At 26.6% G+C, this 23,437-nt stretch overlaps 5 protein-coding genes across 29 annotated transcripts; 3 read left to right on the top strand and 2 right to left on the bottom strand.

Annotated features, from left to right (window-relative positions):
- Positions 1-317: 317 nt before the first annotated feature.
- Positions 318-8,098, bottom strand: LOC124949626 (cyclic AMP-responsive element-binding protein 1). Of its 15 annotated transcripts, none has more exons than XR_007101112.1 (9): positions 7,073-7,211; positions 6,131-6,341; positions 5,539-5,688; positions 5,289-5,415; positions 3,535-3,624; positions 2,918-3,061; positions 2,550-2,619; positions 1,860-2,463; positions 318-1,424 (listed from the first exon to the last, which is right to left on the bottom strand). XR_007101112.1 is itself a non-coding variant. In XM_047495006.1 (9 exons), exons 1-8 carry the CDS (start codon positions 7,075-7,077, stop codon positions 2,319-2,321), a joined length of 942 nt encoding a protein of 313 aa, XP_047350962.1. In that variant the 5' UTR covers positions 7,078-7,211; the 3' UTR covers positions 318-2,187; position 2,318. The 15 variants fall into 15 exon arrangements, 14 of the variants coding, with proteins under 14 accessions (XP_047350962.1, XP_047350973.1, XP_047350972.1 ...); XM_047495006.1 differs by having other exon boundaries at positions 318-2,187; positions 2,318-2,463; XM_047495017.1 differs by lacking the exon at positions 7,073-7,211 and adding an exon at positions 7,226-8,098 and having other exon boundaries at positions 318-2,463; positions 6,230-6,341.
- A 558-nt stretch (positions 8,099-8,656) lies between these two features.
- Positions 8,657-16,205, top strand: LOC124949616 (uncharacterized protein MAL8P1.12-like). 11 transcript variants are annotated; one of them, XM_047494974.1, is made up of 10 exons: positions 8,657-8,675; positions 10,344-10,477; positions 10,686-10,833; positions 11,333-11,895; positions 11,962-12,148; positions 12,391-12,584; positions 12,663-12,767; positions 13,026-15,332; positions 15,406-15,638; positions 15,749-16,204. In XM_047494974.1, exons 4-10 carry the CDS (start codon positions 11,368-11,370, stop codon positions 16,077-16,079), a joined length of 3,885 nt encoding a protein of 1,294 aa, XP_047350930.1. In that variant the 5' UTR covers positions 8,657-8,675; positions 10,344-10,477; positions 10,686-10,833; positions 11,333-11,367; the 3' UTR covers positions 16,080-16,204. The 11 variants fall into 11 exon arrangements, with proteins under 11 accessions (XP_047350930.1, XP_047350928.1, XP_047350926.1 ...); XM_047494972.1 differs by lacking the exon at positions 8,657-8,675 and adding an exon at positions 8,813-8,944; XM_047494970.1 differs by lacking the exon at positions 8,657-8,675 and adding an exon at positions 8,885-9,016.
- Positions 16,206-16,332: 127 nt separating this feature from the next.
- LOC124949624 (lysosomal aspartic protease) lies at positions 16,333-18,947 on the bottom strand. Its single transcript, XM_047495002.1, has 8 exons — positions 18,724-18,947; positions 18,361-18,605; positions 17,663-17,781; positions 17,362-17,561; positions 17,161-17,283; positions 16,925-17,072; positions 16,742-16,834; positions 16,333-16,658 (listed from the first exon to the last, which is right to left on the bottom strand). The coding sequence occupies exons 1-8, from the start codon at positions 18,795-18,797 to the stop codon at positions 16,497-16,499; spliced, it is 1,164 nt and encodes a 387-aa protein (XP_047350958.1). The 5' UTR covers positions 18,798-18,947; the 3' UTR covers positions 16,333-16,496.
- A 266-nt stretch (positions 18,948-19,213) lies between these two features.
- LOC124949618 (mitochondrial-processing peptidase subunit alpha) lies at positions 19,214-22,439 on the top strand. Its single transcript, XM_047494980.1, has 11 exons — positions 19,214-19,415; positions 19,709-19,938; positions 20,016-20,095; positions 20,168-20,353; positions 20,431-20,523; positions 20,616-20,788; positions 21,029-21,140; positions 21,224-21,432; positions 21,526-21,691; positions 21,798-21,930; positions 21,990-22,439. The coding sequence occupies exons 1-11, from the start codon at positions 19,366-19,368 to the stop codon at positions 22,166-22,168; spliced, it is 1,611 nt and encodes a 536-aa protein (XP_047350936.1). The 5' UTR covers positions 19,214-19,365; the 3' UTR covers positions 22,169-22,439.
- Positions 22,440-22,584: 145 nt separating this feature from the next.
- Positions 22,585-23,427, top strand: LOC124949629 (RING finger protein nenya-like). Its single transcript, XM_047495025.1, has 3 exons — positions 22,585-22,924; positions 22,997-23,178; positions 23,263-23,427. The coding sequence occupies exons 1-3, from the start codon at positions 22,795-22,797 to the stop codon at positions 23,275-23,277; spliced, it is 327 nt and encodes a 108-aa protein (XP_047350981.1). The 5' UTR covers positions 22,585-22,794; the 3' UTR covers positions 23,278-23,427.
- The last annotated feature ends 10 nt before the right edge of the window (positions 23,428-23,437 follow it).

Raw genomic sequence — 23,437 nt, 5'->3', positions numbered from 1 at the left:
ATTTGAAGAAAAGGTTACTTAAATAAAAGCAAAAATTATTAATTAAGATTTTACTTAATTTATACATTATTCAAATAAATTATGTTATTATTATCGTTTTTCTTTAATTTGTCTAATTGAAACTTATTATTTGACTTATATTATGTGAGACGTTAAAAACCCATTATTAGGAATATTGTTTAAAAAAAATAATGTATTACATTATAGAATAACAGTTAAGAGTATATGGAGAATCCATATAATCTAAGTTTTTCTTTTTTACGTATTCATTTTGTCTTTACTGCAGGGTTTAAAGATTTTATTTATTAAGCCAGTGATATGTAAAAATACATATATTATCTATATACAATATTTTATAATATTGGTGCAGCAACCAAGATATACATATATTATACATGTGATTATTATTATCAATATCTCATAATTAATCTGCATGAGAGAATATCTTTTCTAATTAAATTTTTAATACATAAGAAATAATGAAACTTATGTTACAAGTCATATTTGTTTTTTTTTCTTTTTTCCTTTTTTTTATATGGTGCTATGAATACATTGTACTTTTTCTTATATCAAATATAGCAGGAAATTCATTTTTTTATATAAATATTGCATGAATATTATAAATTTTAAAGAAATTAAAAGTTATTTGACTGATTAATATGTAGTAAAGTAAAATGATTTGTGGTATTAATACCAAATAACAATAGAAAATATGTAAGGATTATTATAATTATTTTTTAGTTATTTCTTTTGCATAGCACAAATCAGATTACTTAAATAATTATATGTAAAGATTAATTATTATTCATACAGAATTGTGTACTGGACAGAGATCACGAAATATGAAGAGAAAGTGGTTTTATCAATATCTACTAATGCAGTAGATTTATTTATTACTCTTTGATATTTAAATATTTAATTCATGCTAGTAGTCCTTAATTTAAAAATGCGAAAATATACATCAGAATGAAAGTTCCAACATCAACAGAATCTTATATAACACGTCAAGTGCATAAAAGTACGTTGTAATACATAATTTAAAAATATCTCTATCCTGTGTTCTTATAACGTAATAATTTTATATATATATATATGTATATATATATGTATATATATATATACATATACATATATATATATATACATATACATATATATATACATATATATATATATATTATACGTGTGATATATATATGTATATATATATATATACATATATATATACACTGTTGTGTACACAGAAATTGTAAAGGCACTCCAGATTATATTACATTTATATTTTACATATATCAACCAGTAGTTTTTTCCACTTGTAGTATCCAGAGGAGGAGAAAAAAAGAGACAGAATATGCATTTTTGTAAATTCTGACTCTTTAAAATATAGTTTCTTGCATTGTAGATGTTGTTTCTCTCTTATATTCCTTTTGTTTTTAGAAAAAGATAATGAATTATATTACATATATTTAATTAATATAACAGATAGATTGTAATATTTTATAACTAAAAGAAATAAGCTTGTCTATCCATCATATTTTATAAAAATATTTCCAATTATTCAAACAAAAATTATATCAATTTTTACAATGAATACTGTATATAATAATATACATTACCAAAAGTTAAAAGAGGCTATAGAAAATATGAATTCAAAGAAGATATATGTAAATAATTACTTTTTAAAGAAATAATGATCACGAATGCGGATCTAAAATAATATGTTAGCCCCATTTGATACATTTTATAGATATATTTATAGAATTCTTTTCCTATAAGATATATAGCAAAAAAATCATGTAAGTGACTAATTTATCACAAATTGACTATTTGTAAAACCATTGAGTTGTTTTTTACAATACCTTTCAATCATCTAGTTTATAATATACAAATGGAAGGTTGCAGTGATACTACATTAACACATCATTTATCTCAAAATAGCACGATCATACTGCCTCTGTAGATTGTACATTTTGAACATTAACATTTTTTTCATTCCCTCCATGCATGAACATTGGTGTGAATTTTATAATCATCTTTATCCAAAATATATATGATGATTTCCCAAATATCTGTCTATACATTCCCTACCTCCACATTTCATGTACCTTTGGCTTCTCGCTTTAGTAATAGCAAGTCTCACAAGCCTTTGTATTCATGCTTAAATACAGTATGTTACAGAACGCTTATCTATAAGAATGCATGTACATCACCATCGTTTATCTAACAATGTCTTAGGATAATGTACACAAACAAAACATGTACAAATTCCATAATCGATTAATAATTTTGATACAGTGTTTCAATATTGAACACCAACCTCAGTCCGCTTTTTGTTGATAGAGCTCTTTCAAGGACTTCAGCTCATCAATTAAAGTCTGATTTCTGTTTTCTAAAACTGCAACACGATTTTCTAAGCACTTAATATATTCCTTTTTCTTTCTTCTACATTCTCTTGCTGCTTGTCTGAAAACAAATATATTTATTAATACACCCTCTTTATATTTTTGCATAATTTATTTAAATATTAATAAATTAGCTATTTATCTTACCTATTCTTCAGCAACCTCAGTTCCCTTTTTCTAGCTGCATCTTCAACGACTACACCATGTCCTGGATAAGCTGTAACAGTGTCGAAGACTGTACATTTATAGATGAGGAAATTTTCATTAACTATTTTATTGTAAAAGAGCATAGTAAAGATATATATAGATAGAGAGAAACTTTTCCTATAAAAATAATGCAAGAAGCATAATATGAAAATATATTGAGCTTTAAATATAAGATATGTGGTATTGTAACTTCACTACTGATAATACAAAGAAGTTAGAACTCTAATGACAAGTTAAAATATAGAATAATTAAATTAAATATATTTAACAGTTAAATAACAAGTTAAATAAACATGAGTAAAGCACACCTGGGACAAAATATTGCGTATCCTGACCCTGTGCATACTCTACTATAGCTCCACCTGCCGTTGCTGCATTACTCATAGTTAACGTATGAAGCCCTGGGACACCCTCCCCTTGAGTTGCAATTTGAATAGTGCCAGCAGGTATTACTGTAAAATATTATATCAAGCTATACTTATCCTTACATTGTTACTAATGTATAAGAACATATATTTATATTTGAATATGTATTCACACATTCATTATGCTATAAAAATTATAATGTCATGTATGCTTTAGAGGATATTGTGATGTAAACTATCAATATGTTTCATTAAATGGTAGCAAATTATATAAATTACTTTTTCATATATCATTGATATTATATAATTGAGATAAAATATTCTATAAACAAGGATGCCACACCAAACAAATATTTTGATATAATGTCATGTTAGGCAATACACACAGGGGTAGGAGATAGTATTTAAAATTTACATTTCTTAATGTAACTATGCTATCAGTCAAAGACCATCCCAATTTTATAATAAAAAATATGTCTGACGGTGGATGAGATGCATATAGAAATCATAGTGGTACACAGGACAGCCAGCAGAAATATGCAGAAGATAAAATAACCAACCTGTCTGATAATGAAGAGAGTGGGAAGACACTTCACTGTCCACATTAGAATCGCACTCTGAAGAAGATTCTATGGGAGGCAAACGACCGTCTGCAACACCGAATGAAGAACCCTCCCATTACAGTGAAATGTATTTTGTCTTAATACATTTCTATGTCTTCTTATACGAGCAAGATTATCAACCTTTTTGACAAATTTATTCAAATAAAGAGATATTGAGATTCTATTTTAATGATTTATATGAAAGATAGAATGTGATTATTGTAATTAAAAATATTCTTAATTATAACATTGTATGTGCTGACAAAAATTTTTTATAAATAAATTAATATGTATTGTAATAACATGTAAATCATACAAATCGAAGTATGAGAAAGAAAGCAGTTAAAAACTATTTCCTTTCTGGTTACTGATCTATATATTTATTAATTCAGTGTGCCGTCAGCTCATACAAAAAGAAAATAGAAGATACAGTGAAAAATTAAAATATCCATTAAATATATCCTATTCTTTTTAAAATGAAATTAACAATTACAAGAAAAATTATTTATTATTCTGTAAACTCATAGAGTCATTAAATAAAATAAAATAGTTACGAGTATATAATGGATATTGAAATGCAATATAACCATTAAATATATCTAATTAAATGTCATCCTATATGAACCATTAAAAGAGGTCAAATAGTATGACAGATTAAAGATGACCAACCACATAGCATAAGTGGAAATTTTAAAGATAAGAGTTCTATCAAATATAGATCTTCATTTTTTATAAAATTGATAGTAATAGTAATAATAATAATATATTGGAAGAAACATGTATGAACATATTTTATTGAAATGGTGGCAAGTAATATTTATTCTTCTTAAACATTCATTTTTATTTGTAAGAAAAGACAAACAATTATGCAATTTATTAATTATTATTAAATTAATGAGAGAAATTACTGTAACAAATGTCTTCATCAATGCATCATCTTCTAACTTGTACACCGTAACTAAACACAAGTAAACCAATTATCAAATGCAATACTTCTTTTTTCTTAAATACATCTTTAATATTCATAATAAAATAAGCACACACACTCATAGATCAATGAAAGTTCTTGTGTACTTCCAATGAGAAATAAATTTGATTTAATATTCGTTTTTGTACGGGAAAAATAAATTGGGATTATCTGGAAACCTAACTGACATAATGTACATTGTAATTTTGGTACGGCATCCTTTCATAGATAAAATGGCAGATAAACGAAGGAACATAAGCAAACATAAGTATTATATGTTTAAACCTATTAATTTAATTTGCATACACATGACATTTATAAATTTTTTTTTTTTTTTTTTTTTTTAATTATAATACGATCATTTTATTATTAATGACATTTGTATGAACTGACATGCACTTTGATGCTCTCCATGAATAATTTCAACTTAAGTCATACTAGAAAGATACTATATTCTAAATACTACTGGAATATTTAAATGAATTTAATTTTTTAAAATAGTACTTCCATAATTATAATCGTAATTATGAAAAAAAAAGTACTTTTCTTTAATTATATAAGTATAATTTATACTAAAATAATTTCTTTTCCAATTCTATTAAACAATTTAATTAAATTTATTCAATCAAATAATTATAAGAAATAAAAAGTTATAGACAGTAAGCTATCCTATATCAATGTCACATGGCATAGAAAGACCATATATATATATAAAATGAACGATTATAAAAAATGATAATCTCACCAGTAATTTCTCCGCCACCTAGATCATTAAGAATTTTTCTGTATGATGGACGTCTGGTGAGAATATTACTTCTTGTTTTCGGAGATTCTTCATCCGAAAAACTGTCATCGCTTCCTGTCTCAACAACCTTAAACATAAAGACTTTATGTACTTCAAATGGTAATATTCAAATGGTTTATATGATATTGTTCCATGATAAGTTTTTAAATATATATATATATATATAGTGTTTAGCAACATTATGAAGTACCTGAAGCGTTTGTAAACTGCCTTGAGCAGTTTGTATGACTGAATTTGGTTTACTAACAAGAATAACATTTCCTTTGGAGAGAGCAACAGGTTGAATATTTGTTGCTGTCTGAATTACAGACTGCTGGTTAGGTTGTATAACAGATTGAACCTGTAAAATGTATTATGATCTGATAAATAACACAATTCTCTATTCAATTAAATATAACAGAAACAATTTACATGCTTCAACATTAGTAAATTTTTTGAAAATATTTTCATAACAGTATAAATATATTTATTTTAAAAATTAATATCATTTTATAAAAGCAAAGCTTTTAATTATTTTTATTTTTATAAAATTAAACATAAAAAAATGTATAAGATTATATATCATTTATGTAAAAAATAATTGGAGATATATTTCTTATAACTTGTAAATTAATTTTGTTATGAAAACCAGCATTATGCAATACTAAATAAAAAATGTTTACAAGACAAATTTAAGAAAAGTACAACTATTTGTAGAAAACAAATACATAACACATGCATTCTTGAAACGAAAAATGAAATAAATTAACAGACATAGATACACAGGAGCTCCTCCTGTATACCTGTGTTGCTCCTGATGAAGGTAGTGTCAGTTGCACAATGCTGGTAGAAGCTACCAGATGATGAGTTTGCTGTTGAGGCGTTCTATTGAGAGACTGTACCGATGTTGCAATTGCCGGTGCTGCATCACCACTTTGAGAACCCTGTGATAATGGGTCAACGGCCGATCCATTTTCCTCGACCATACTTTCCATAGCCTGGGTACCTGGAGCCCTATAATAGCAATTATTATAAAATGAGACACTATTTTTTACTATTTGTTATATTATATATACACGCAAATTAGACTAAGCACTATTAAAATTGATCAAACCCTCATAATTAATAAAATTTTACTAATATACACGTACTTTGATATAAAGTACACATAAGTACATATTCAACTTATTTCACAGGAAAAATATATAAAGAAATACGGTACATAATAATATAGTAAAGTATTCTAACGATAATAAAGTGCTTAAGGAAATATCTTAAAATATTGCCAATTTCGAAGTAGTAAAACATCAACATATCAATAATAATTTATTTGCTAGTTTCATTATATTACGTAATAATATCATAAATATCAATTATTAAAAAGATCGATTATTTAATTGAATTGTTTCATTTCCAACTTCGGTAAATAAGATCAGAAGTATTGTTAAATGAAACAAAACAGAAGAAAACTGTCAAATTTATCGAAGGATAGAAGTAGCGTAGAGTAACAAGGCGAATTTTAAAAGTTCCCGCCAATGAGAGCGAACTGACTATGCTACTGCGTCATTTACATAAGCAGATCTAAAAATAATATCAGAACAATAAACACTTAAGGTGCTTTGGCGGCAGATGTATGAAAGTTGCAGAACCGCCATTCATCAATGTGTACATAGTTTTGATCGCAATCAGTCAAGTCCTTGAGGATGACGAGTTAAAATATGTTGAAAACAACACGGTAACCCTACATCATTCTTTAACGAAGAAATTCGTATCGTCCTTTCTTAAGACGCCATATTTCGCAGCATATTCCATAGTAGCAGACATAAAACTTCCCATGCGTTGAGACTCTCACGAGTAAAAACGTTTAACGATTACTATTGAGAGTATTTCGGGTGTACCGTTAGCGCAGTGGTCCATGTCCGCTTGTTATTATTCTCCAGCTGGGTACTTACCAGTTACGTATTTCTCGTCACCAACTTTGCTGCAATCGGAGTGGGCAAGCAGGCAGGTACGTAGCAGCCACGTCAAAACTCCAGTGGCTTCGTCACTGGTGGAACCCGAGCTGCGCCGTGCGCGTCACCATCAAAATGGCGACCATCCACGTCCCTCGCCATCGTTGTCCCCACCACTACCGCTGCCGCTGCCACCGCCGCAGCCGCCGCCACCGCCACCGCCGCCACCACCGCTACTATCACCGCCACTTCTACCGTCGTCTCTTTGTAAAAGCACCAAGAGGCGCGGCAGATAATTTTACGTTTTTTTTCGAATCTTCTACTTCTTCTTGCAACGTGACTATCACACTTTGTGCCTTCGATACCTTTTCATTCCTTCTCGAGCTCTCTTTTTTCTATTTCCTTCTTGAGACTTCAATTGTTTTACATTTTTTTTTTTTCCTTAGTAAACTCGTGCAACATTTCTTACGTCACAAGAATAAATACACTTCCTCGATCAACATAAATGATACACGATCATAGAGCAATGGAATCATTTAATATATTTATTCGTTGATTTAATAGATCTTACAATTATCATATATTTTCACATATCCAAAACATTATAAATTCATTCAACCGAATGGACTTTGAACATAATCCATGTGTAACGATATATTCTCTTGTAATGTAGGAAGGCAGATCACCGCTGACGTGTCAGTGACGTCATTCTATGACGTCACCGCTACATTTAGTACATTAGTATTTTAAGATATTTTTTTTTTAGTAATAGATTTAAATATTCTCAATTACGTTATATTAAACTATAATAATATGATAAATAATTAGTAGAAATTTAATGCATGCCTGTATAATATTATTTAAGATAAAAATAGCTAATCATGTTGTGTGATTGCATATATTAATATTCCAATATCGTTGGATCAATGTTTCAAATGTCGAATGTCACAGATACTTTTAATATTTTTCGCTCGACAAAATGTGAATTCTTCGCAGTATAAAATAACTATCAGTTTGTTAATATAGGAATAGTACAAATTGATACGTTAATATCACATGCATCTTTCTCAAGGTTACTGATAAATTATCATGCGATATAGTAACATCTGAAAATAATATGCGGACGAAGTTATTTCTTTTTTCTTTCTTTTTTTTGATTGTTATTTTCACACTAAATCGTAAATGTACGTAAATTCATTAGCGCGAAAGGACATTTAATTATATAAAATTAAAACTTATTTTATAATACCTTCTTTAATTCTTTTATTTCAACGGAACATTTTATCTACTATCGGGAAAGTGTTTTCATAATTAGTTTGAAAGATTCACCGCTAGATGTACGATGCATATAAGGCTATGCTTTTGATACTTTTTAATACTTGGGTGCATGCACATGGTAATTTTTGTAGTTTTGTTGCATTGTGAAAGAAAAAAATCATAATCAAACTTATGAAAAAATAAGTATCAAATTTATATTAAAAGAAGAAACTTAAATTCTTTCAAGAATTTATATATAATAGATGTATATATATATATATATATATATATATTTTTTTTTTGTATATAGGTGTACACGCGTTTGAGAAAATACGCATCAAAAGACAAAGTTTTTTACGAACTCATTTCATCGTAGTTCATTCGTGTGTATGTGTGCAGCGTCCGTGTGTAAGAAAATGAAAGAATTTGTTGTTGTTTACATTACAATTGAAAGCGAGTATTTTCCAAGAAATTATATAAGTCAGTGCGACAATATTTCTTCTATATAGATCAATAGTGCCCAAATATATATATAAGTTAAAACATTCTTTTCTCTCGTCATATTTCAAGCGATTTCTTCTTTGTTTCAAACTTTCCTTCAAGAGATCGTTAGAACATTTTCAGCTACCATTGAGTCCATAATACATACTCCAAATATAAATTAATTATTAATTAATACTTATAGAGATCAATTTGTCGATGAGCTTAATAAAATATTATTCCTTTTGGACATTTTGACAAAAGAGTTGTATTATAAATAGAGATACATTTTTTTACTGTTCGATTTATTTATTAGTTATTTTTTTGACTCGCGAAGTAGAACGCGGGAACCCACGTACATATATCTAGTCGATCAATAAAATGTTTCATAATTTTTCTACTCTTAGATTTTATATTTTACGTTACTTTATAATAAAAAGTAAAGAAATTAATTTATTTATTACTATCCAGTATATCCTAGATATTACATTATTACATAGCTCTTAAGATGCGATCGATATAGAATAATTTTCTTTCAACGTACATCGATTGTTTAATGTCAACAGAAAGATCATTGAAAGGACTGTGGGAGTTATTACGTCAGTTTCATTTCGTACTCCGAGCAGTAAACGTCGAAACGCTTTGTTTCCGTATCGCTACATTTAATCATTTTATAGATACGAACATTTTATAATTATTTAAATAATGTACAATGCACTCAGAGTATAGCTGTATATTACAATATATTTTCAAAATCTCTTTAATCTAATTCTGATTAAACATTAAAGGACATTACATTGCTAATAATACTTTCATAAATAAATAGATTGGATATAGCAAAATTCTATGGACAAATATAAAGTATTAAAATTTATGACTAAAATCAAGATTTTATCAATTATTTGGTTTTAAATAATGGTTTGTGAATATATATTTTTTATGCTATTCTTTTTTTTTATAGCATTATATCTGAACTTTGCATTGCAATGAATTCATATACCAGAAATATATTGTTATTTAACATTATGTATGTTACTTTCCGGAACACATTTAAATCATCTAGATTATTGATTATTAAGCATCAGAAGATCTTATATGTCGATTCCTGTATTATTATCTACTATAAGAAATCCGTTATATTCTCTCTGTTCGACCAATAGTTAAAAGGAACGAGGGCGCTGTAGATACTCGTTTATAACAATTATTTTTTTAGTCATTCTTATTATATAGATTTTATTTTTTGAAGCATGTTATTCTTATTCAAATTGTTTAACTAATGTAATTTGTATAAATCTTCATAATTTTCATAGCGAATTATTCTTTGTAGGAAATGTATCAAGATCCTAGATGCACAAAATATAGAAAACCGCGTTCGTTCTATGGAACGACACTTGGTAAATACATTAACGTAGCAATTGGTATTTCGTGTGTAATTGTTTACACATTTTCATATGGTTTGTCGTGAGTATATTATATTACATTAAAATTCAGTTCTTATTTACATAAAGAGAATAAAGTTCGATTTTATCCGCTCGATTCATTAAAGGTTTCAATGGCACTTAAAACATAACCTGTACTTACATTCAATGTTATATATATATATATATATAATTGGTGTTTAGATTTGTAGATTGATAATAAATAATAATAAATAAACTATTATTTCTAGTTGTATCCAAGTTTTACGAGAAAATGTAAAGAAATTTAGATATGAAATAGATGTCAATATCATCGGCAATGACATGATACAATGGAATTTGGAACAAAAATTATTGAGAAGATTAGAAATTAAAGAAGAAGTAGAAAAAGCTAAATATGTAAATATTTTCACATTACATTAATAAGATTTATTTATATTATATTTTGTATAATAAATTAATTAAACATATTTAATACAACAGGAGAATAAAGAGGTACATACTTGAAGGCAGCTTAATATAATCTTAATAGTTTGTAATATGTAATATAACCAATAATGTTAAAATAAATATATATAATATAAATAATGAATTATTAAATTTATTATATTTTAGAAATTATGTGATAATTACTTCTTAATACTAAAAAAAATATTTTGTATTAAGATGATATAAATAAAATAATACATACAATATTAATTATATTTATATATTTTGTCTCTTAGTAAGAAAGAACAAATTTAAAATCTACTATCATAATCTTTAAAATTTATCAAAAAAATTGATTTTGTATTATTTATTTAAAAATATAATTTAGATAAGATAATAAAAATATGAATATATTTAGATGATTATTTTATTTGTTGTGCTTCTCATTTTAATTAATTTTCACTTATAGATATAATAATTGAATCTTTTGGAAAGAAATATAATATGGACATGGAAAAATGTAATAAAAATGTACAAAAAATCGATAGTGAAGTTGGTACATCTCTATCATTGGATTCAGATGCAAGTATAGCAGATTTTAAGTCTCCAAAAATAAAACCAATTGAAAAATTAAAACTATTTAACTTCAAATTAACGAAGAAGAAAGAAACAAGCATAAAAACTGAGTTAAGTAAAGGCTTAAATAAGAAAGCAGGTAATCAGTTAAAAAAAAATATTTCTGATGTTCATATACGAACAGAATCAAATATATGCGAGGACAAAAGTGAATCTGTAAAACATTCAAATGATACAAAGGTAGCATATGTATGTCCATTATGTTTTAAGAATTTTAAAGATACGAATAGTAGGATACTTCATATGAAAAATTGTGCTGCAAAAAATAATGTTTCTATGGAAAAACTATTACAAGCTATGGAGTTACAAGAACGTCAATCTGCAGAAAGAGTTTCTCTTGGATTACTTGCTGCACCTGTGTTACAGAATAAAAAGCAAACTACTATAAATAAAATGGTATGTTGGGAATAAAAGATTAGTAATATTTATGACATGAATATTATAAAAATTACATTTCTATAGTTTCTCGCAAAGGATCATCAATTGCAACTTGCTCTTGCACTTTCTAAATCTCTCTATGAAGCTGAAGAAGTGGGGAATTACAATGAAATAGAGGATTTAGCAGATATATGTCCTACAAAGGATTCTACTAAGGAACTTATGGACAAAAATTTAATGGGGAACATTACCACTCGATTTCAAAAGAAAAGTATGATAAAATAATTTACGATATATAACATTTTTACGATATATAACAATTTACGATATATTTAATAATATACAAGTAAAAGATAGTGTACTTAAGTAACTTGTACTTGTATAATATAATATTAAATATTAAAAAAATAAAAAATTAAATATGAATATGCTATTAGTAAATATAAGATATATTTACTAATAGCATGTTCATATTATAAAATAATATTAAATGTAATATTTTGTTTTAAATAGAAAAGCAAACTTTTATAACAGTATTACAAACTCGTTCAAAAGAAGAAAGAGACCGTTTAATAACTGAAAAAATAGCTGAAATTTTAATAGATAGTGAAACACTTCATCAGAGCCAACAACAAATGCAAAGTAAATTTGAAAATATAAAAAGGAATAATTTGAGAAGTCATATCCTTAAAAAATATTTAAATTTTGTAAGTATATTTTTAGGATCATAGTAATAAACATTTTTAAAGAAATTTTATATTTTTTCTTCATTGTATTACACACAGGATAATAAATTATGGAATTCAGCGATGTTACAGTTAAGTCAAAAAGATTTTTATGTCATAACTCTATCACCATATATAATCCCAAGTACAAAACAAACGTTTATGGTATTTATGTGCATAATTGTTCTATGCTTTACATATATGCAATATAGCATATATAGTAATAAGCCAAATGACATGTAATTTAATAAAGTAATCCTTCCATTTTCTCAACAAAAATCAAGTCGTTTAGTTGAATCTTGAAAAAGTTATTTTTTTATAAACAATATGTATTTAGTTTTGCTTATTACTATATACATATTAAATGGAATTATTAATTACATTAGAAAAAATATTTTCATACAGTATTTGAATAATTTTTAGGAAAGTGAAAGTGAATCAAATATGTCAAATAAATCTGAACAAAAAGTTTCATCGCCAACAAAATCTAATTTACATTCGAATAAAAAAGAAAGTTCAAATATATCACACAAAGTGGATATAAACTTATTTCCAAATACAGAAAAAGAGAATATTAACATACAGTCGTCTATTAATACTCTAATACTTGATTGGGGAAATGCATTAAACAATAGTTCATCAAGTGATATAATAATATTTGTTAATGATAGTAAACATATTTGGGTACATAAATTGGTCTTTTATATACGCTGTTCTAATATTTTACTTGATATAATTCCAAATAATGATACAACTTATTCAGTTAAAGAAATGATCTGCTGGATCGATGTAGAGTACCATATTGCTTTAGCATTTCTAGAATTTATTTATTGTGGTATTATTAAAAAGCATGCAATTTCTTTTAATGACAATATTGCCATATCTTCACTGGGTCGTTTGGCAAGAAGATATAAAGTAAAAGAATTATTCACTTATTTGCGTCTTGAATATGCTGCTTTCCACGATAGAACTTCAAAAAATGATAAGTTTGAACTATATAAACAAGATATACAAGAAGATTGTAATAGCAATGATAAGCAAAATGAATTTGTAGAATATAATACACTAACTCCAAAAGAAGATATTAATAGTGTTAATTGTAATAATCAAAGTATACCTGATATTTCCATAATGGAAATATCGCCTGATAAACTCTTAAAAACAAGTATATCTCCAGAAAAATGTGTGACACTTGTGGATAGAAAAAATAGTATGTCTCCAGATATATTCAATGATACATCAAATGATGTTATATTAAATCGTACAAATATGGAAATATTATTGAGTCCAATTCAATGCAGTTCAAAAAATACTACAAATCAAATTTTATTTTCCTCATCAATAAACAAAAGTAGATCTTCTACTGATGAATGTGCACTTAATCAGTCACCAGTGGCAACTCCAAAAAATAATCCAAATATAATGGAGAATAAAATAAAATCAAAAAGTAATCTTACATTATTTATTGAAGAAATTCAGAGAGAAAATGCCAAATCAGATTTTGCTTCAGATTCTGAAATAGACTCTCCAATCAAATCGTTTATTCAGTATAATAAAAATCCATTTAGAAAGAAGAATTATGATGAATCTAATGTTCTTGATAAACTCCATAATTCTAAACTTTCCTCAGATCGAACAGAAAAGAAAGAAAATGGTTTGAGTAAACTTGAAAAGGATATGCAGATTCATGCTGATGATAATCCACAGTTATACAATATAACAGTAGATAAAAATCTTACTACATCTACTGAACATAATCATACAGATTTATTCTCATCAATAAAAGAAATTGAAACTAGTATGTATAGTGACAACAATATCTCAGAAAAAACTATTGCAAGTTCACAGATTAATAATGCGTCTGTAACTACATCATTATCTTCTAATAGTGAAATGGATACAGATGATCTAAATATGTATACAAAAAATAAAAGAAAATATATTGATAAAAGTATAGCTGTATATCAATCTGCTTCGAAAAAATATAAAAATACTATGACTGAAATTAAAAATGACGAAGTAGAAAATAATAAAGCCATTGCATCAAATTCAGATAAAGTTGATGAAGATGAAATCTATGATACTTTGTTAAATAATAGTTTTAAACATAAAGACAATTTTAAAGAACAAGATATAGATAATTGTAACAATGATAGTTCAAAAATTCAAATTACTAATAATGAAAGCTTTAATAATGATTACTCCAATATTTTTAACTTAGTTTCTCCTGAAATATCTGATATCGAAAACCAGAATGACAGTCCTTTTAAATTATCAACCAATCCGGATTCTGTTGTAATATCCTCTAGTCCAGATATAGATATAAACAGTCAAGATATTAACAACTTCAATAAAAATGATAGCCTTGGTGTTCTAAGTTCTAAAATACAAGAATCTGATGATGAATTGCACTATACTTTTCCGAATGATATACACTTTTCAAATATTAATATCGATAACAGAATTGAACATATTACTTTGAATAATAAAACATTGCAAATTTGTTCAAGAAACAAAAAATTACGAAAAAGATGTAAATCTGAAGGGAATTTACAAATTAATTACACAGCTGAAGAAAATGATAAACTTGATAAATTCAATAATATGAACAGTCTTCAATGCAACAAAGAAGATAACAAGTTGATTATAAAGAATAAATTATTTACTATAACTGAAAATAATGATATTTTACCACCAAATTATGATATTATGGATACTGCTGAGCTTCATGTATGTCCATTAATTATTTCATTCATATAATTTCTGATATTTTCTGGTAATTGTATATATTATTTCTTTTTAGAGGGAAATGCAGAAATATGGATTAAAGATACAAAACCGTAATAAAAATATTAAATTATTAACATATATTTATAAAGAATTACATCCTACTATCGAAACAATAGATACAAGCGGTAAAAATATGTATAATGAATACGAAGGGCCACAAAAAAAAAGATTAAAGGTAGATATTAATTTATCGGATAAATACAGTAACATTGAACGTGAATGTAATGTATCTTCCTTCAAAAATTGGTATGTGTTTAATAAAATAATGCTTGTGTGTGTGCATACACGAATATATTATATTATATTATATTATATTATGTATATAGTATTTTTTAAATATTATAAAATTATTTAAGGAATTCAAATGATTATTCCAGGAGAATGGAAACTAAAGCAGAATATATGAACAATGTTGAGAACTTAATTGCATTAAGTGATTGTGATAGTATAAAAGAAGCATTTTCAAAGTTAATAGAATTTAATAAAGATTTACATAATAAAATTTTGCAATATGAACCATTGAATATAGAATTGTTGCATCACATGTTAAAAACAAATGGTTTCAAGTGTAAAATTAATGCTCTCATTGATTTTTTGGATGAACAGGTATTTTTTTCTTCATTATTTTTGTATAATATACTTTTCTTTATAGATATTTATAATAATTTTTTTTATAAGTTCCAATAATAGTTCTTATAACAACTAAATAATAATTAATAATTTGTTTTAGTGCATTACGTTTTATTTGCCAGAGAATAAAACAAAAATCAAAAATAGAAAATAAGAAATAAAATGAATTTTAATAAAATTAGACTACATATGAATATGAATATTTATAATTATTATGCTTTTCGTATAAGTGTAGATACATATACATATAGATACAATGAATAACGGCACATTTTTAATGAAATTATATTTGGTATAAGAAAAAATTATAGTAAATAAACAAATCACATAATATTCATACGCATTTTATACAATTTAAATGTTTATTTTATGGATTATTTCTTTTATATTAAGTAAAACGTTTTTATCGCTTTCAAAATTTACTAATGTACACATGTAATGTTAGTGCATTATGATTAGTATTTTTCGTTGTATTTATTTAGCAATTGCGAATCCTATACGATTATTTTCCATATCGAATTCAGTATAATAACGTCCAATAAATACATCACCAAGAATCCATAATGGTCCATTAGGTGGAGGAATATCCATACCCATAAATCCACTCAAACAAATGGTCTTACCAAATTGTGTAACCTATACAGTAAAATAGACGTCTTATAAATCTTTATTATTTTATATCACATTATCTAAATTTACATAATTGCAAATCTACCAACCTTTAAAACATAATCATTACCAGTCAAGGAAAAGGTATGTCCACCAAGTACAAATTTAATTTCAGGCAATTGTTCGATAGAATTACAGTCGACCTTTAAACAGATAATAATCATAATATTAAACTAATATATCATAATATTAAATAATAATCATATTATTTAATAAGAAATTTTTATATTTACCATTGCTTCTCCTGCTACAATGGGTGTTGCGCCAATTTGTTTATTTATCGCCTGAATTTCTTCTACTGGTCCTGCTATTAATGACGTACCTGTATCTGCAATAGCTTCACAACCATTTGCACAAAATACGCTATCACCAACTTCAACTCTATAATTAAATGATATCAACACAATATCTTTTAGTACAATAATATCAATGAAATAACATTACGTAATATTAATCATATAAACTATACCTATCCATTCTAAATTGCCAGTATGCTTTACGATCTACAGGAACATATGTAAAATCACCTTCATAATGATTTGGATCTGAGCCTCCCAATATCATTTCTCCCCCTACCGGTGCTGAAGGATCTCTGAATAGATTTAAAAATATAAAATAAAATTTGATGATAACAAGAAAGATAAATATATCAGACAACAAAATAAGATACCTATTTAAGTAGAAACTAAAAATGGCTTGTGATATTACGCCTTGTTTAACCATATTATAAAAAACAGGCGTTACACCGTCTACAGCTATTTTAGAATATGCCATTCCTAATATTCCATCAAATTTAGCTGCAACAAAGGCAAGTCCAGGTTCACTCATAGCTTCAGCAAACATTTGATTTTTGATTTCTGCTCCTGCAATCTACAAATATTTCTTATAAGAAATCTATTGAGATAACAATTTAATGGAGGCATTGTTCATAATACTATACTCAAATTGATATAATATCGGTAATAACTTACAGATACTGTATCGATAGATAAGAATCCAGAAAGACTACCAGAACCATATCGTATTGCAAACTCTGTGCCATTCTTTTTATATGTAGACGATTTATTACTATCGTATTTATGATGGAGAACTGAAAAAATATAATTAAATGATTATTTCATCATTCGATTGTTATAAACATGTTTCACTTTAATTTATACATGCTATTTCATAAATAGTACAATATAATAAGAAATTATTGTATTATGTTTTCTTGTTAATTTAAACGATCGTTAATTGTATGTACAATAACGCGTTAATAAAAAAAAAAAAATAGATATCTCGATTACTCTTTTAGTATAAATAAAATAGAATTTTTATCGTTTCTTTTTCTTATCTTTTTCTTTTTTTTTTTGATATCGTAAAAGGTTACATTTAAATATATGTACTATATACGTACTCGAAGTGAATATCGTAAATAGATAATCAGTACAAGAAAACAAAAAGAAACAAGGAAAATGAAAGATAAAACATGTTCTTTACTCTTTTGATATCTCTTATCATTACTTCGCATTTCTTTTTCTTTGAAAATGATTATTAATAATAATTCCATTATCATAAATATTTTTCTCTATATCATTAAGACTATATATTTATATGCTATTAAAATGAGGAAAAAAGAACGTATATATATATAAGTATATATTTATTTATACATATATATACTTACGACAAGCAATATTCGTTAAGTGGCACTTTTTGGATGGTACCCATAAATTTGAGGAGCCCGTATCAAAAACTACATTGAAATTTTGCGGTGGCGAACCAATACTAATAATGCCATAATATTGTGCATCAAGATAATTAGATAATGGTTCCGGCATTAATCCGCCATTCAAAAGATGAACTTGGTGCCATTCGGTATCATATTCTTTCAGCTGTGATCGTATGGTTTGAGTCTTGTACATAGGGATCCTCGAATAATGGCCAAGATATTTAATTAATAAAAAACATTTTTTTTTTCTTTTTTTTTTTTTTCGATATTTATCGCGTGCTTTATATTATTACATTCAATTTAAATATTTTTATTTACCTTAGTATGTCATTTGCATTAGCAAACGTTAACAAACTGGAAAGATATATGAAAAGATAATGCATCTTTTCCATATTTAACAGATAGGAAGCACTTCAACTACACAATCGTATTTACGTATTTCGCTGCTCTTTGTACAGTACCAATTATGTAGGACCACTGACGACTAATTTTGAAATATCACATAGATCCAGTTGAATCAAAATTTAACAAGCAAGTCATACAGAAAGCACACTCTTATCAAGCTTTTTGTCGCAACCTGGTGACATGCGCCTGCAATTAAAGATATTTTCCATTTGAAATAACTTTCTTTTTGTTTTTATCAAAAATATTCATAAATTAATATATTAAACTTTATCAGATTGGCAATGAATCATTATGCATATGTACATAACGGAAATATTAAAAAATGCATTAAAAATATATATACTACATTAGTGTATATATATGTTATATATAATCACAAGTATGGAGAATCTACTCTAGAAATTTAAATTCTATGCCAATGGAGAAACGTAGTGGGACATCTATTATATTCACTTTGATTATTAGGTCTCTTTCATAAGTTTTGGGCTATAAATAATACTAATATTAATAATAGCAATAAACGATTAAAATTTTAAATAAACAAATAACGTCAAAATGTTGATTAGGTTACCACAAATTCCATTATCATCTGTACTTAAAAAACGGTAATTTTAATATGATATTACGCTAGACTATTGCTTCAAATTTTGATTCATAACCTTTATGCTATTTCATTTTTAATTTATAAGTCACAGATAAAAATTAATAAAACAAATAGTTCTCTTTTTTCTTTTTTATTGTATATATTCTTTTTGATATAAATTATCGTGTTAATAGTAAATTCGTCAAACGATATAAATTAATAATATTTACGAATATTTCAATGCTTTCGTATTTATTATATCATCATCATTATGAACAAAAATGAATAGATTAATAGAGATCGTTTTTTTTTCAGCCCCATACAAACAGATAACCTTACTCTTCGACAAGCGTGTAACTTTACAACTGGTGTAAGAAAACCAAGTGTCACATCGCTTCCCCCATTGACAGAACCAGTACCTAATTTACCAAAGCCAATTTATTCTACAGCTAAAGAAGAACATCAAAAAACTGAGGTCACAATTTTGTCAAATGGATTACGTGTTGCTTCTGAAAATCGTTTTGGTCAATTTTGTACAATTGGTGGTATGGATTATATAAACTTGATCAATGTACATGTAATAACAAAAACGTTATAGTAATGACATAAAAATATATTTTAGTTCTTATTGACTCTGGTCCACGATATGAAGTTATCTATCCCAGTGGGATTTCTCACTTTCTTGAAAAGTTAGCATTCAGTGTAAGAGCCTTAATTGTATATAATAAAAATAACTTAATAGGAACAACATAATGATGTTTAATAATTGTTTAGTCGACGAAACATTTTGGAAGTAAAGATGAAATAATGTTAGCATTGGAAAAACATGGAGGTATATGTGATTGTCAGGCATCAAGAGATACATTCATTTATGCTGCATCAGCAGAATGTCATGGTTTAGATACAGTCACAAATATCTTGGGTGAAATTGTTATGAGGCCCAAAATTACAGAAGAAGAGGTATATTTATAAAATGTATATATATATGTATATATGTTTGTAATATTTATGAAGATTTAACATGATTATTTTTAAAGATATTGGCAGCTAGACAAACAGTTCGCTTTGAAATAGAAACATTGTTAACAAGACCAGAGCAGGAACCTATACTGATGGATATGATTCATGCTGTAAGTAAAACTTAATATTATCTTGCGTGAAATGTAAAGTACAATATATACATTAAGTTAAACTTAATCGCAAAAATATATTTTATATATAGGCTGCCTATAGGAACAATACATTGGGCTTTCCCAAGATTTGTTCTGAGGAGAATATAGAAAAAATAGATAGAAATATTCTATTAACTTATCTTAAGCATCACTATATTCCAAGTAGAATGGTTGTTGCTGGTGTTGGTGTTAATCATCAGGATTTGGTTAAAGCGGTCGAAAAGTAATTCTATCGTTCGTGCGTATTTGGATATGTAGCATAGTAAAGCGATCATTCACAAAATATTATATCACAAGTATTTTCTTTTAATTTAAATTTAATTTTGTCTAGTCATTCATCAAGAGAAGATTTAAGAAACTTCTTACAAAACTTTATGTGTATTTGAAGCTTAATTATTCGTAATACTAATATGATTTTATCAGACTAAAGAGTATTTCAAGTTTTATAATTTATTTATTCTAGATACTTTGTTGCTCAAAAGCCTATTTGGGAAGAACAAGATATTGTTTCTTCTGATAAAAATGAATATTCGGTTGATAAATCTATTGCGCAATATACAGGTGGATACATACTGGTAAATTTATATTAAATTCATTACATTGTTTTCAGTTAAATTAAGGATTTAATAACTTTGTTTTATCTTTTACGTATAAATAGGAAGAATGTACTGTACCAGTATATGCAGGGCCAAGTGGTTTACCAGAATTATCACATGTGGTAATAGGCTTAGAGGGTTGTTCGCATCAAGATTCAGATTTTGTTGCCATGTGTGTTTTAAATATGATGATGGGAGGTGGTGGTAGTTTTAGTGCTGGTGGTCCTGGAAAGGGCATGTATACACGTTTGTATACTAATGTTCTTAATAGGTAATATTTAGTATACATTTAAATCATATGTAATATTTGTGATTAAAGATTTTAAGTAAAAGAAATGTGATTAATTTGAAAAATATGTTGTAGGTACCATTGGTTATATAGTGCAACGGCATATAATCATGCTTACACTGATACAGGTCTTTTCTGTATTCATGCATCTTCTACTCCCTCGCATATAAGAGAGTTGGTAGAAGTTATTGTACACGAATTGGTTTCAATGTCTAGCAATATTTCAAACAGCGAACTTGAAGTAGGACTGCCAAATAAGATTGCCATAATAAATTAAAAGAAATAGAATTTTTTTTTTTTTTTTTTTTTTTTTTTTTTATAAACTTTTGATATCATTTGTTTTGTAGAGAGCAAAGAAGCAATTACAATCTATGCTGCTTATGAACTTAGAACAAAGACCTGTTGTATTTGAAGATATTGGAAGACAGGTCTTAGCAACTGGTTCCAGAAAAAGACCGGAATTTTTTATACAAGCGATTGGTAATTAGCTTATTATTTGTAAAAATTTATTATAGATTCTATATTCATTATTTTTACAGAAGCGATATCGAAAAGTGATATACAGAGAGTAGCCCGTCGATTACTTAAATCCGCTCCTAGTGTAGCTGCTCGTGGGGAAGTTAGATCAGTTCCATCAATTGCAGATATTCAAACTGGTTTATTAGACGCTCAAGGTCGATTGCCTGGTTCTCAAAGCAGATTGTCTCTTTTTCGTTAAAAGTTTTAACAAAATTCACACATTTTTTCCTTTGATTTTTAAATAGCAAAGAATAATTTATTAATATACTATTCATTTATTAAGGTGCGGATCTGTAAAAAGTAATAATCTCTCTGTTTTGAAAATCTTTTTGTAATATAATTTACATTACTGTTATCAGCTAAGAAATTAATAGTACTACACTCCTTTTACTGTGATTTTGTATAAAATAAAACAAAGTATATATTATATCATATCATTTAAATGTGGTATATATATATGTAGATATAAATTGCCAATTTATTCAATTGATTATTACATTTATTCAATAGTTTTTTATTTCTCTTCATCTGTAATTCTTAATGATCTATGAATAGTAATTGTGAAATACAAGTAGTAATTTTTTCTTTATAACGGTACGTATGTAAATTCTTTATGTAATTGTTAATTTGAAATAGAAGGAAATATCATAAATGGATCATTCTTAGTTTCGATTAATTTTATAATATCTTAAATATTAAGGATAATAGCAGGATGGGTTGTTAATAAAATTCAAATAATGTGTTTTAGTATAGCCAATCAGATTACAGCCGCCATGACATTTATTTCACTTGCGCAGTATCATTCAAGAGAATCGTTATATTTGAATGATTCGAATTGAACGTCGTATAATGGATTATATTTGTAATAGATGTTATTGTACAAAAGCCAGAATAGATAAACCATTTAGATTTACACAGTGTAAACATATATTTTGTGATAACTGCATAAAAGAAGGTAATAATCATACTTCTTAATAATAATCAAAGAAATACATTTGTTTTACAAGATGAATTTGTTATATCGTAGTTACGAGAAAATGCGTAGTTTGTGGTTTCAAAGGGCCTATTTCTTTGCCTCTAGTAGAACCATTGCCAACAGAGATAGCATCTTATTTTGTTCCGTTAAATGAAACTTTAGGATCATTGAGAACAGCAACAAGTTTACAGAATACACAATTGAGCATCATTTTAGAACGCTTTCATGAGATTGTACGTAGTATTTTTTCTTTTGAAATTTATATATTTAGCCTTTTATGGTATAACAATAATTTTATTTATTATTATATTTAAGAGGAGAAAATATTATGATTTGAAGAATCATTACTGTAAGGTTATTCAAAAGACAGAATATATGACACAAGAATGCGGTAAATATAAAAATGATATAGGAAAAATAAAAGAGAAGTTGAATTATCTTAAAGGTGTTAGTCCTAGTACGATATCTACTTCGACTAGTTCAGTAGCCTCT

The sequence above is a fragment of the Vespa velutina genome, chromosome 6 (assembly GCF_912470025.1).
Source record: "Vespa velutina chromosome 6, iVesVel2.1, whole genome shotgun sequence".
NCBI lineage: Eukaryota > Metazoa > Arthropoda > Insecta > Hymenoptera > Vespidae > Vespa > Vespa velutina.
The sequence above is the reverse complement of the archived record's forward strand: the minus strand, read 5'-3'. Positions and strand labels throughout refer to the sequence as shown.

What these genes read in the sequence shown, in the direction of transcription:
- LOC124949626 (XM_047495006.1), bottom strand. An exon ending in AGGTGGCGGAGAAATTACTG is followed by an intron (nt 3,625 to 5,288) that starts GTGAGATTATCA and finishes TCGGTGTTGCAG; the next exon opens with ACGGTCGTTTGCCTCCCATA. An exon ending in CTGAGGTTGCTGAAGAATAG is followed by an intron (nt 2,464 to 2,549) that starts GTAAGATAAATA and finishes ATTTGTTTTCAG; the next exon opens with ACAAGCAGCAAGAGAATGTA.
- LOC124949616 (XM_047494974.1), top strand. Translation starts at nt 11,368, where the DNA reads ATGGACATGGAAAAATGTAATAAAAATGTACAAAAAATCGATAGTGAA. An exon ending in TTAAAAAATATTTAAATTTT is followed by an intron (nt 12,585 to 12,662) that starts GTAAGTATATTT and finishes TATTACACACAG; the next exon opens with GATAATAAATTATGGAATTC. An exon ending in TGGATACTGCTGAGCTTCAT is followed by an intron (nt 15,333 to 15,405) that starts GTATGTCCATTA and finishes ATTTCTTTTTAG; the next exon opens with AGGGAAATGCAGAAATATGG.
- LOC124949624 (XM_047495002.1), bottom strand. Translation starts at nt 18,797, where the DNA reads ATGGAAAAGATGCATTATCTTTTCATATATCTTTCCAGTTTGTTAACG. An exon ending in TTGTAGCAGGAGAAGCAATG is followed by an intron (nt 16,835 to 16,924) that starts GTAAATATAAAA and finishes ATCTGTTTAAAG; the next exon opens with GTCGACTGTAATTCTATCGA. An exon ending in GTAATGATTATGTTTTAAAG is followed by an intron (nt 16,659 to 16,741) that starts GTTGGTAGATTT and finishes TTTACTGTATAG; the next exon opens with GTTACACAATTTGGTAAGAC.
- LOC124949618 (XM_047494980.1), top strand. Translation starts at nt 19,366, where the DNA reads ATGTTGATTAGGTTACCACAAATTCCATTATCATCTGTACTTAAAAAA. An exon ending in TTGAAAAGTTAGCATTCAGT is followed by an intron (nt 20,096 to 20,167) that starts GTAAGAGCCTTA and finishes ATAATTGTTTAG; the next exon opens with TCGACGAAACATTTTGGAAG. An exon ending in CCAAAATTACAGAAGAAGAG is followed by an intron (nt 20,354 to 20,430) that starts GTATATTTATAA and finishes TTATTTTTAAAG; the next exon opens with ATATTGGCAGCTAGACAAAC.
- LOC124949629 (XM_047495025.1), top strand. Translation starts at nt 22,795, where the DNA reads ATGATTCGAATTGAACGTCGTATAATGGATTATATTTGTAATAGATGT. An exon ending in TGATAACTGCATAAAAGAAG is followed by an intron (nt 22,925 to 22,996) that starts GTAATAATCATA and finishes GTTATATCGTAG; the next exon opens with TTACGAGAAAATGCGTAGTT.